The sequence below is a fragment of the Nelusetta ayraudi genome, unplaced genomic scaffold (genome assembly GCF_046127955.1).
Source record: "Nelusetta ayraudi isolate G7.1 ecotype Tasmania unplaced genomic scaffold, CSIRO-AGI_Nayr_v1 ptg000023l, whole genome shotgun sequence".
Taxonomy (NCBI): domain Eukaryota; kingdom Metazoa; phylum Chordata; class Actinopteri; order Tetraodontiformes; family Monacanthidae; genus Nelusetta; species Nelusetta ayraudi.
Genome location: NW_027466073.1, coordinates 576,965 through 591,283, shown reverse-complemented (window position 1 = coordinate 591,283; position 14,319 = coordinate 576,965). Strand labels below are relative to the sequence as shown.

At 41.3% G+C, this 14,319-nt stretch overlaps 1 protein-coding gene across 3 annotated transcripts in view; it reads right to left on the bottom strand.

Annotated features, from left to right (window-relative positions):
* Nucleotides 1-14,319, bottom strand: part of phkb (phosphorylase kinase, beta) — a 104,359-nt gene that overhangs the window by 70,011 nt on the left and 20,029 nt on the right. For all 3 annotated transcript variants that reach the window (XM_076028419.1, XM_076028418.1, XM_076028417.1), the window contains 4 exons: nucleotides 13,440-13,547; nucleotides 11,978-12,058; nucleotides 5,808-5,923; nucleotides 2,721-2,784 (listed from right to left, as the gene is read on the bottom strand). In XM_076028419.1, coding sequence (XP_075884534.1) covers nucleotides 2,721-2,784; nucleotides 5,808-5,923; nucleotides 11,978-12,058; nucleotides 13,440-13,547 — 369 coding nt within the window. The remainder of the gene's footprint in view (nucleotides 1-2,720; nucleotides 2,785-5,807; nucleotides 5,924-11,977; nucleotides 12,059-13,439; nucleotides 13,548-14,319) is intronic.

Genomic DNA, 14,319 nt, shown 5'->3' with positions numbered 1-14,319 from the left:
GTTGTTGCAGCGGCAGCAGCAGGGTAAGACAGCGCTTCATGTAAAATTAATGTCTTTGCCTTGGATGTGTGCCCGTCTGACCTCGCCTTCCCTCAGCATAATAACCTGTTCTTCCTCTGCAGAAACAATAGTTACAACTGTCACTTGCATATTGAATGCTCACATTGTAAAACTACCGATTGGAGAAAAAAAACTAAATGACATATGACAAGCAGTCCAATAGTTTATGTTAACACTGGCAGTGTATTATCATTTTTGACTGGACATGATTGAGCTGTTCTGATCCGGTTGGACTGTTCTAAACTGTATTTTCTGTTTTGACTATTTGCATTATGGTTCTAATGGAATCTTATTCATAAAAAAAAAACAAAACAATAAACGAAAATAAAAAAATAAAAAGATATCATAAACATGGAAAATGCATTTCAAAAGCTGACTGATCTAACTAGGGGAAGCACTCCATGAGCCATCAGGCTTGCAACAACTCCTGCGTAATATACTTTGTATTGTATTCCAGATGTCTATTCTGTATCTTGAGTTTTTTCTTCAAACGTTTTGAGAAAATAAGAGAAAAAATGATATAATCGAAATGTTTATGAGAGAACACAGGAAATTAAGGAAGAAAGACAGAGTCTTCCTTATTGGAGCTGAGCCAAGACTTTGCATTCAAATCTCGATTCAGACTAGAGTCTCCTGTTATTACACTTGATCTCCATGGGCACAGGAGCAGCTCATAGCCTGCTGATTTAATATTTATAAACATAAAAATAGATCTGCCGTCTCCTCCGTCACAACAACATCATGATCACACAGCTGTTGGGGACTATGCTACAAATGGAGCAATTCGACATGATACCACCCCTGATGTTAACTGTCACGGCTAACTACTACATATTAAACAAATTATATGAATATGGCCACGTTTTAAACATAAAATCCACAGGTTTTAGGTTATGGTTTTACAGGTAAAGTATGTATTTATTTTCCCCTATCCGTGTTTTTACATTCAAACTTTACATTCCCTATTAACTCCATGGCCAACTATTTCAAGTAGAGACTATACACAGCCTTCAAATTCCCAATCAGGCACTTTGATTGTAACCATGGTGTCAGTGTCGCAAACCGTAAGATGCAAACGTTGCATTGTAGACATTTTCAATCATTTGCAATGCTTAAATTTTCCTGGCCATTTAGCTCGAACAAAGGCTAAACTGGACGGGCAGCCACAGACAGCGTCTCCAGAATGTGGACAATGAAAGCACATTTGGTGCTGGATGGCTGATCGCCAGTGGGGAAATCAGGATTGATTGAGATCATTATGAGGAAACTGGCCGGCCTGTACTACTTCTGTTTGAAGAGCGAGACAAGAGACTGACTGAGACGCGCACGCTCGCACTCACCAGCGGCGCTCCAATACAAATCTAAAAGGGCCACACAGAACGGTCCATTTATCGAGGTTGGTCAAACCACATGTGGCAAAAACTGTAATATTCGTAACAAAGTGTCCTATTCATTCAAAACAACATAAATACAAACTAAAATTAAATTAATAAAAACATTTAAATTGTCATTTACATTTTGACATAAATTGAAATAAATAGTTGAATGAAGCCAAACGTGAGCCCTGCCATGAATCCTTAACAAATATATCAGGAGGATGTTAAGGACACTTTGTTTTTAGATAAACACAAAGAACCACAAAGAAGAAGGGAAACTGTATTCTGTCCTAAGCTCAATCAAGCATCTTACTCAAACCGCTCCAAAAATGAAAATGAAAGTTAAAATTTGCGCCCAGAGCAGCGTATTAGACTGTCTGTGCATATTTGGCACATACACAAGTCCTGGCCAGTGTATCCCGTCCCAGGAGGGGAGGGGCTGCGAGTGAATATATTATAACCCTATGATAATATAACAATATAAACAAGGCTGGGTTTGGGGTGATGGAAAAGGACGGCCGCTCTACACAGCTGAATGGATAATAATGTTGACTGCAAATGGATTCTTTCAACAAGTATATACTGTGATACTGCATCTGATCAGAGGAGGGACAAGCCAAAAACAACTTCTGTACAGCTTCTACTAATGCCTCCAATTACCAATGAGAAAAGTGTTTCAACTTCGGAGGGAATGGTTGGTAAAAGATGTACATTGTACAGAGGGACATTAGAAAAAGATGAATGCGGGTTGCATGGCTCAATTTTCCAATCCGTCATAAAGGTGCATTATAACAAATGTACCTGTTTTCCACAAAAAAGCATCAAGAGAAACACATTTAGTGATGGACTGAGTGAAAAATATATTTTTTTTGGCCCAAAATGAGGCTATAAATCATGCACAGGGGGAAAAAAAAAACAAAAAAACAATGAATTATCTGAGCCAAACACAAATCAGCCACCTGATGGTCAACTGTGACCGGAGCAGAAAAAGGTCCTTGTGTGAATGACAACAGCACTAATGAAGCAGCCGTGGCTTCCATTAAATCAGCACTGGAGCAAATTGATTTTATCTGATGGCACTGAAATCAACAGGAAGATCCACAGTGCTCAAGACTGGTGTCTCTGCCACCTGGTGCACAGTGACATAAACTAGACAAAAGACAGATTGCTAAAAAAAATAAATAAATAATAATAACAATAATAATAAGATAAAATAAAAAAAACAACAGGAAAAACGTGTTAGCTAGACTGGAGACAGATGAATAAAAATGTGTTTGTTCTTACTTGATTTCCAAACAAGTTGAAGCCATTTATGGCCTCAAGAGCAGCTTTAGCCAGGCCCACCGAGCTGCAAGGACACACAAAAAAAGAAAATTACGTATGGAATCTGCAGATTTTAATGACATGGTCATACCAACTCAAACAAATGTTGCGATGAAGAAGCTGGAAGAAACCACAAATGTCTGAGAACTGAGAAAGAAACACTCACAGAACCACAAAAAAAATAAAATAAAAATACTGAATTTCTCACCAGTTGGTTACCATGATTAAAAGGCAGACTAAACAACAAAACAAAAACAAAAAAGCCTGCCCAACGTCCTCAAACAAAGAAAAGGAAAAGATCAAATGACAGTTGACCTGCAATGATCTCAAATTTCATTTACCCCATTAGGAAAGCCTGCTTTATATTTGATCATTTGTAATTCAGCCAAGTGGGCAATTCCACTGGTAGGATCTGGCCAAACACAATGGCTGAAAGTAAAGTACAAGGCTTCTCATCTCAAGTGCGTGTCTGAGTTCAGTTTTTTTTTTTTACTTTCAACTAGAACAAAGAAAAGTCAATGTTGGATTTTGAGATATTTAAATCAATGCATTCATTCATTCTGTCCTACTCTTTTCAATAGTGATGAATACCCTAGGTGGATCTGTACTCAGTTTGTGCAACATGCTGTCAAAATCTGCCCAAACTGAGACCAACAATAAAATAATGTGTAGATCAAACTTAAAATTTATAGCAAAGTTCAAAATATTCATAATTTCGATGTTTGTTTGTTGTCTGGATTTGCTCAGAAGCTGTTGTTTCAACTGCAACTCCTTCTCCAGAGAGGTGAGAAATCCATTCATGTTCCAGTGGTGGGCGGCAGTTAATAGGAGGGTGAATATGATGTTTTCTGCAGATCCATAAAGTTATTTGGACCATTGACGCACCAATAAAGTCTGCGATTGGCTATAAAAGAGCTCAAACTGACTTGTAATGCTCAACCTCCACTACTAACTTATAAGGGTTTTAAGGAATTCATTTTGTGCAGTGATTCATCCATACAGTATGCAAGAAAAAAACAACTGACTTAAAAGAAGAAAAAAAAAATAATAGAAATAAACTTTTGAGCCTTGAGAGGTAATTGGAATTTCCTAGACAGTCTTAACAAATGAAGTGTCCATTATATTCTATTTAACAAAAAGCAGAAACGAACACCTAATTCAGCCTGTGTTGAAGTTGATTTTAATTTTACACTATATATATATATTGTTAAAGGCAACGATTTGCCCTCAAGCTCCCAGACAACATTGATAAGCTTACACATCACATTAGAGGCAAAGTAAGACATCCACGGCTTCTTTATCCTAAATCACTGGCTAATGACCATCCAAGATTTTGTTTTATAAAGGGGCCTCCACCTTTTACAAATGTTTTCACACTGTTTCCCAAATGAATGCATGAAATAAAATCATGCTTCTATAAAATCAGCAAGTCTGGTTTCAGTTATAAATCTGTTAAATGAGTTCAAACAAGAGAGACTAAGGCATTAAGAGGATGTTTCACATGATTTTCCAGGATGTACTCGATGATACATGCTACTTCAAATAAAACAATGTAGCAATTTCACAGCTGATAATAAAGAAGAGCCAATAGTGAATGGAATGAATCATTTCGTTTGACGTGGATAAACAGGCCTGATGCTCAATTAATGTGCCGTCTACCCACTGGCACTTCTGAAACTAAAGACCCTGTTGAGTTGTAACACACCTACATGCACAGTATAGCTTTGTTACTGACTGTGGAGACCCAAAGCACCACAGCCTTGGGACAGGAATACAAATAGCATCAGCCAGCCAACCTCCTCCACTTTCTTTTCAAATCGAAATTGTTATCTTTTCTTCAAGAGATCTTGCCAAGCTCCTGCCACTAGCCTTGGATTGTTGGCGGAAGAAAGAAAAGACCGCAGATAAGCGTTGGCAGAAATTAAGGATCTTTATCACGGCGCTGGAAGGGGGAGATGGAAGCGACGTCATCCTCTGGTAATAAATCAGTCAGGAGAAAACAACACCGACTACCTGAGTTTAGTGAAGGAGGCAGGAAGTCTAAATGTGGTGAAGAGGTGTGGAAAAGCCTTATCTCTACTGCTGGGAACAGATCAGAGTTGTGATCCTCTGGGTTTCTGCGTCAATACAGGAAGTGTGCTCAACAAACAGTGGTAAAAGGATTACGAGGTAACAGTGGAACAAATAAACCCCTGTGCACTGACAGCATCAAATACGTCATCGTCGTTATAGCCATTATTAATGTTAACAGATTTGATTTTACTATTTAAAAAATAAAAACAAAGACTCCGGTTTCAAGGCCTGAAACAAATTATTAGACAATGAAATAAAAAAAATAAATAACTGTTGCTTCCACGCGGTATTGAACTACGAACTGCATGAACCTCTCGACTGATGGAAATTTCAGCCCTTGTGATTTCTGATTGCATCCTTTTTCCACCCTTTTATTTCTCTCCTCAATGCTCTGTGAACACAGCGCTGGGACACAGGGCTGCACGCTGTCTCCCTCTTCTTGGTATTATCTGCTAAAATATCAACCGCCAAGCCTTCATCGTGTTTTGGGAGTGGGGCTTTACCTTTTTAAAGCCCAGCGTTGATTCCAAACATATAAACACAGTGGGCTTCCCCACCGAGGAGCAACGGTAGTCTACCGATTCCATTTCTTCCTCTTGTTAGTATAGTGATATTGATCTATCGTTCTTTATTTTGCATCCCCATCTCCGCGGAGAACAGTTTTGGCATGGCTCACCTGTCTCCAAGTTTTCAATCCGCTGCTTAACCAAATCCAAATGTCAACACACACAATGGCCAGTGGCCAATCACAAGTCAGCAACTTGACTTTATACACTGCAGTCAATGAGGCAAATTTAAAGAGGACAATTTGGCTTGCAGCACGGTACAAGAAGAAGAAGAAGAAGAAGAAGAAGAAGAAGAAGAAGAAGAAGAAGAAGAAGAAGAAGAAGAAACAATTTCTCTCCGAAGCAACAATCGAATGCTCATGTCTGACCTGCTGGAACATCTATATTGAACATTTTCGTCCCGGCTCACCTGCAATGCAGCTCAGTGCTGCCGTTGTTGTACTTGCTGCCTCTTTCCCACATGCCGTAGTCGGGCACCCTGTAGGCTCTTTCCACGCAGAACACCAGGTTCTGGATAAAGGAGACCTGCACAAAGGTACAAAAAATACTTCACACAAGGGAAGTGAGTCTCTTCCATGGACACAAGTCATGGCACACAGACACACATGGGTAAAGACTATGGATGCGGCCATACTGATACTGGGGTTGAGCTTCTTACTCATGCTGGTAAAATACGTGCCGATATCTCAGCACCGATACCAGTTGTATGCATGATATGATTTTTTTTTTTTTAGATTTGTGTTTGTACTGCAGTAAAACTTGTGATAGTTGCTCCATGTTCTAGAAAAACAAGCTGAAGAATATTGTTCAATATTAGAACATCTGTGGGGAAAAAAATAAAATAATTCAAAGTATCTCTGCAATGTGTAATGGCTTTATCAAGTATTAGGTATCGCTATCGGTGAGGACTAAAATGCATGTACCCGTACTCTGCTTGTTCTATGATAAAAGTGGTATCGGTGCATCTCTAGTATGGACTATCATTGAAAGTGCGCTGGCCCCAGAACCCCAGGGGCCTGATACATATGTACAGAGATATCATGCAATAGTTGACCTGTGGTATTGATCTGGGCTAAGAGGCGTAACTCTCTCCCTCGCTTATGGAGGTGAGATAAGTGGACGAGGCAGCCGCTCCCTGATCAACCTTGAAGGTTAACCAGAGATGCATTTGTTTGCGTGCATGCGGGTGCGTGTTGCGCGTTGTGCTGCTACTGGCATGGCGTAACGACAGCGCCATAAAACTCCTGCAAATGGTCCGCTCTGTCGTTTGAATGACGCAGCGATGGATAGAAACTATGTGGCGGGAGCCACTTTTACGATCTCAGGTTTTCATCGGTAATTAGACCCCATTTTGTCTTTAACGGCCTTCAGGCGAGAGACGCTCGCACACACACACACACACACAAACACACCGCTGCCAGCTTTTTTTTTTTAATGCAGCCTCTGATTCGGTCCGATGTGAACGGCGCCCCCCTCAGGGGGCCGAGGGCTCTCACGTAATTAACGTTAACAACTCCACTCGCTGTGGGACTTCAAGTCGTGTATTTCAATGTGTCTGGGTTCACACTGGCAAAACGTGTCTGGGCGGCCGTAGCGCGACGGTCAAAATGTTGATTTGCGGATCATTTTGGAAAACTCTGCATTTCAATTGCAGTGACATATCTGAACGGAAAACCCTTGTTTAGTCCTCAGCACCGACTCCAGCCTCCCTCCGCAGAGGCTTCCCATCTGATTCAGAACGACTTTGAACGCTTTTTGCTTTGGAATTAAAGGGCATGACCCCTCAATATGTCTTTGACCTGTGTCATGTTCACACGCGCTCCAGATCATTGCGGCACACTGATCAGGTACAAAATGTAAGGCAAAGAAAAAAATAAAAAAAAATAAAAAAAAGCAGTGGCATCCATTTTAAGAAATGAGCTTCCCATCTTCCAATTAAATCTCATCTTTTCTATTTCTCTGACCTCATTCATTCATTCATCTTCTATACCCGCTTATTCCTACTGAGGGTCACAGGGGTCTGCTGGAGCCTCTCCAAGCTGTCTTAGGGCCAAGGCAGGGTGACACCCTGGACAAGTCGCCAGTTCATCGCAGTTCTCTGACCTCTTTTCACTAAACTTTAACCCAACAAGACAGTCTCACAGCATCCTTACTGTTTCCATTTCCATTCCATTACTGCTGTGTGCATGTTTATTGTGCTAAATTGACCTTATCTAAGTTTTATTTAGATGCCCTATGTATTTATCTCTGTGCGGCGGCGCCCACTGCGATAGATAAACAAAGCAGATTGGAATGAAAAGTGGACACTAAACGGTCAAATAACACCAAATCTTTTCACAGCCACATGATTATTTGACTCCTCATAATTCCGACTCATCTGAAAACGGTGGCGGTGTCCTCGATTTCATCAGCAAAACAAGGCGACCAAAGCAGGCACTTGTGATTGATAGAACCATTTGGGGCCTGCAGACGAAGACGCTTTGTCTACAGGGACGTGGTCCAATCAATCGGCACACGCAGGAATTTTTTGGGGAAAAGAAAAAAAAAAAGCAGAAAAAGCAGGAGAGACGGGAAATGTGTGGTGCCTTAAAGGCCTTGAATCATTAAAAGGACCCGAGAGTAGCAGCGCCTGTGTGTGTGTGTACACGCGCGTTTGACTGATGGGAGATTTAATCTGAAATGACAAAGATAGGGGGGCGGGGGTGGGTATAAGGGAGAGTGAGAGAAAGAGAGAGATGGAGAGAAAGAGGAAAAGAGAGGGAGGCAGTGCAGAGGGAAAGATAGAGGAATGCAATCCTGTGTAGGATTTAAATAGGCCAATCTGGGAAGGAAGGAGGCCAGGCGGGGAAGTGCGGGACGATGGGTGGAAACAGGAGAGGAGCACGCAGCCTCTCTCATTTAGGAGTTTATGTTTGGAGTGATAAAAGGGAGAAACTTTGCAGTATCTTCATGTCATCTTAATGGATGTTGCCTGCTGCCCAGTGGCCAAAACAGGCGTCCTTCCTTCCTTCCTTCCTTCCTTCCTTCCTTCCATCCATCTCCCTGCCATTAAGCATCGCTTCCCTTCCCTCCCGTCCCCCAACACAGGACACGTGTGCAGCGTTTGACACCAACAACACAAAAACAGGCTGTCCTTGACACGGGGATAGTGTGACACACAATTTCATGCCGCATCAAAGTGAAAATTGCTTCGGCAGGGAAGTAGATAGTGCATCGGCACAGAGCGTCGACGGATGGACGGATAGATGGATAGATGGACGGGCCGCAGCCTCCGTCGCCACCTGAAAGGAAAGTAAGTAATGCAGTGCGGCTCCCAAACCCCAGCCCAACACAGCACCGGCACACTCGCAAAGTCTGGTGGCTTGATGCTCGTTAAATATGAGTGGAAGCGGCCCGGGCGGCTGCGACCGGCTAAGCCTTTGACCAGCAGCACAAAATCTTTCACCCTTTGTGTCGGTAAATAAAACTGCAAATGATCCAACTATTAAACAAAGCGAATTAATGAAGTTCCGACTGCTCCTCAGGGCCGCACAATAAAGAGCACAGTGTGCACACACACTTAACTTTGTTAGTTTATTAAGATCCCACCATAAAGACAAACTAAATAAGATAAGACTGAACAGATCTGCTCAACACACAGAGGAGCCAAAAGGAAGAGAACAAAACGAGAAACAAAGCTAAAAGCATCCCAGGAGGTGTGTGTAGGTGTGTGTGTGTGTGTGTGTGTGTGTGGTCGAAGTTAATAACGCGTGAACTCAAACTCCTTTTAACGGCACTAATTTGTTTAACGCGCGACTAACGCCTGGTTCACACCGGAGGCGGAAACGCCGCGAAGCTGCGCGCCGACGAAAATCGCACGCCGACCAGACGCGCATTTGCTCAGCTGTTGTTCACACCGGCCGCGGAAGCGGTCAGATCAGATCAGACTCGAAGCAGCGAGTCCGTTCCGTAGTCGGTTCGCGCTGTGCAGCAATCGTTTCGGCGTCTGGTCCATAGATATCTACAAAAGGCTAGATGTCTCACGGCGCAGAATCGACAGACAGTCAGACAGTCACGGTCCGATGCACTGAATGTGAGGGAACGTGAGTGATCTGAACAAACATGAACACTCTGATCTCGCTGAAAACTTGACGGATTTGCACACGGTTTGCTTTCTTACAAACGTTCATAACGTAGCAATAATTCTGGATGGTTGAACATGTTGAGAGTGCAGCTTTCTATTAGGAAAAAAAAAAACATAATTGGTGCTAAGGCAGCCTATCACCAGAAGTTAATACGACTGAGACAACTAAGATTTTCATTTCTTAAGTTAAGTTAAGCCAACAGCGATTTCAGGACAAACTAGTATTTTGTTCACATGCAATATTTGTGGTGTCGGTTGTAGTTATTCGCTGAGGTGCGTCTCCTATAACGTTGCAAACCAAGCTAATGCAACTTAGCCTACATCCATTGCTGCTGCGTGAACGCAGTCTCATCAGTTCATGCAGCAGAGACACGGTGATCAATGAACTAGAGCTGCTGATATCTCATCCCCCACCTGTTTGATTCAGAGTCTAACGGTGACAACCTGAGATTGCAGTCCGCCTTTTTTGTTGTTGTGATAAAAGGGATTAGATGAAACAAAACAAGCAATTTGACACATGGAGAGACAGAATAGCTTTTCTTTTCAATATAATTTCACTTAATTCGCAAATGATTTACAATTGGATTGCTTTGTTACAGCATCTTGCATTACGATTTCTACAGGAAATTGGTGACTGAAAAAATGCCGAACTTCTGTGCCGCTTATGGGTGCAGCAATCGTCGCTGTCCACAAACAAGAGCTCGTAGGATCACATTTCATCTGTAAGATATTGTTGGAGATGTTACGATTTAGTGCTGGTTTTTGTTTAGTTTAGCGTTTAGCATATATGTTTTTATTAAATATGGGTGTGTGCCAGCGTGTGTGCGTGCTTTTGCTATTTTCACATGAAAGCCTATGGTTCTAAATTATTAATAAGCATGCAGTATCATAACTATGCTTATTACCTTTATAACAAACCAAACCGGTCGAAAATTGGTTGAAAATAGAGCAATTTTGGGCTATTTAAAATAACATGCACGATAAGAATACATAGTTATGAGTGAGAGAGGCGGAGCGAGGTGACTGTGGCAAGATGGCCGCCAGTGCGGATGCTCGATTCCATTGGCCAGCAGCGCGGATAAGACATCTAGCCTTTTGTAGATATCTATGGTCTGGTCTATTTTGAACGCGCGCCGAGAGCGATCGCGTCAAGCTAGACAGGAAGTCACTCAAAGACACGTGAAAATCTGGTCAAATCTCAAAATAAAATACCTCGATTGACAAACAAAACAAACACACAGTTAACATATGTAATCGTTCCAATGAAAATAAAAAATATAATATTTACACAAAATGATTACTTTTGTCCTGTCCAATCTTTTCCTTGAGTTTAAGAAACACAATAAATACCTTGTTAAGTTACATGAAGAGCAGGATAAAAAATTTGCAATTAATTGCGAATTAACTCAGGACACAATTGCAAATTAACTCAGGACACTCATGCGATTAATCGCAATTAAAAAATGTAATCACGGACAGCCCTAATATATAAATATACACACACACACACACACACACACACACACACACACACACACACACACACACACACACACACACACACCACCACGGCGTATCACGTTAACTGCGCTATAAAAGTGAGATACCATCCCCTGATCCTGCACTTCTGTCCCCCCGGTGCATCTCTGGGGGATTTACGGCACAAATAACCACCATCAGAAAGCCTCTGTCTTTTCAGTGTCAACTTGTTCCCACAGAGTGTGGCGTCTCATTGCACAGGACTTGAAAATCTTATCTGTTCTGATCATTTGTTCTGGAGTGAAGTGCTATCTAGTGGTGTTTTTCTTTTTCTATTTTACATGCATTTGTACAAACAAGAGGTACAGCGTATGTCTTGGAGATTCACATTCTTAAGAAATACTGTCATCTTTCACAGCAGCTGGACTGTTCCCATTTCAAATCTTAAACCCTGAAGGACCTTGTGTTTTCATTGGTTATTCATAGATACCTCTCCATGCCATACCCCACCCATACTGTGATGTCAAAACGAGACAGAATAGCCTGTGTACTTAAAATCTGTAACAAGCTAAATTGTATTAGTTTGGATAACCAATCACCTTCCTTTGCAGATAAAGAGGCGGAAGGTACAGAAGAAAGAGGTGGCCACTCCAAATTAGTGTAAAAATCCACCGACTAAAACCAGCAAATGGAAGCAAATTTTTTGCTGCAAATGAATTGATTTGGGACTTTGCAGAGTTGTTTATCATCTTATATATTGTGACAAACGACCCCCAGCTTCTATGGAAATGCCGTTTAAAAGTTGGCAAATGCCTTTGAGTAAATTAGTCATTTTTAACACCATCAAGGATTCGGGATGGACACTGATTGCTGCAAGTGGATTAGCCTGACAACATTAGATGTCTGGAGAGGACAGGTCCCAAATCCCTCATGTCAAGAATCAATTGCCTTGGCCGTCGTTGAAGTGTCTTGTTTACCTCATCAGTGTTGTAAATGATCTGCAGACCAGAGCAAATCATCTCCACCAGGTAGAGCAGGAAGAGGGACACGGCGTCAATCTGCAGCAACGACAAATGGAAGGAGAGCGAGCGTTCAGTGGGACTTTGAGGGAAAATGCAGCCATATGAATATACAGTGTGTGACATTGATCAATGTAAGGAATTCTACTTTGTAGAAACTAAAGATCTTGAACAGGGGCGGACAAACTTTTTGACTGATTTGACTGATACTAAGAACAACAGATTGTTGCTCCTTTGGGGGAAAAAATACATCATGCAATGTGCAGAAAACATGTGATTTAATGTCAATTGAAAATGATCAAAAGTGTGGCAAGAAAATATGTATCTTTGAAGCCCTGTGGTATTTTGCTCTTTCTTGGAATGACTCTTAAAACACTGAAAAAATGGATGAAATACAGTTCCTTTATGACTTACTTCCTATTGATATCATTTCTTCAAGTGAGGCGGGCCGGATCGAAACGCTTAACGGGCCCCATATGGCCCCCGGGCTGTAGTATGCAGTTAGCTAGCTAGCAGCTAAGCCACTGGCGCTGGCCAGGGCCTCCACGGTAATGTTGGGGCCGTTTACATGGATTGACATTGTGTGTTTAAAATCTTTACATCTTTGATCACCTTTCCTCCTTCGCTGCACGTGTCATTAGCTTGATGGTCTACCTCGCACACTTATTGACACATGAATACATTTATATTGGTGGTGGTTTTAACACCAGTTCACCTCTGGATCAATTGTCTCCCGCCAGTGTTCCAACCTCACATCCACAGGCCAAAAGGTTTTTATTTACATTTAGTTTTTTTTTTTTTTTTTAATGGAACTATAAAAATAGAAAAAAGTGAATATTCTATACTATTGTACTTTACACAGAAGATTGTTGGTAGGGTATTTATTTATTTATTTATTTATTTTTATGTTAATACAGCTGTGCCATGAACATATGAATGTGGGGATGAAATATCATGGTGTGGTGTAACAACAAGACAAAAACAAGATGAAATGTGAACACTAGGATGCTGGAGCGGACTGGAAAAAAAGATGAGTTTCTGACCTTTGGAAATGCAAACACCAAATTAATTAAGTCAGTTATCACACAACATACAGGTAATATGTTTTGAAATATTTAAAATTGCTCTCGTTAAGGCACCCAACTGAGGGCGGAAAAAAAAAAACAATAGGCTTTCACCGAACTGTCAAAAGGTCGTCAAACGGAGCTCCTGAACAAATGTTTCCTTCCGCCGTACTAATTCAGACTAAATGATACAGATAAAGGAAATATAAATGAAATATGACTTAATAACTATGCCAATTTGTGATAGTAAACAAACAAACAAACAAACAAACAAAAATACCATTCCCTGATTTTCTAATTTCTATGAACAGCCAATTGATGAACTGCAGTGCCTGTCTGTCGGCAGGCTGACTAACCTGCAGGTGGTGGTAGTCACTGTAAGAGGAGATCTCGTCACCGGTGACCACGTTGAAGACTGAGTGCAGACACTTTGTGGGGCTGGGGTCCTGCTTGAACTGCTCCACCTGGTACAGACACATGAGGAGAGACAGCAGTTGGGGTTTAAGCTGTGAAAGACATTTTGTTTTTTTGCAGTTTTCTGGGGGGGGTCTGACTACACTTTCACCAACTCAAACTACACCAACGTCGACTGAGGGAAACTATTTTCCGGTTGTTGATTTAAGTGTCACGTCAGCCCAACTGGCAGCACAGCTCTTAAATGGTCCAGGTCATTTTTTTTTTTTCCCCAAGTAACTCCAAAATGTTTCCTTTTTTTTTGCTAAAAATTCACAACAAAGTGCCATTGATTAAGCTACGAATGGCAAGTAATACAGGTCTCCTGACATCCATAAGCACACTAGTAATGATGAATAATAACGTACATGGCCTAGTGTTTCTCAAAAGCCACATGTCTTGTCAGCAATAACCCCCAGTACATATATATATATATATATATATATATATATATATATATATATATATATGTATATATTCGAGCTCGTGGAAAAAATACAGGCAAATCATGTCATATTTGCCTACTACAGAGCACATCATTATATCCCATAACTGCATATCTACTCGGTGTTCTATATATACATATATACATGTACCATTTGTCCCATTTGTACCTAATCTACCGTCCTTCTGAACACCTTTTCTTTCACTCTCCTGATCCAATCTCCCACACTGCGTGCTGCCATCAGCACTGCTTTCTATCGACGCCTGTCTCGCTTCCCGTTTCTTCGCCTCCCTCCTCAGACAAGGCACTTTTTTATTCCTTTATTCCTTTGCTACATT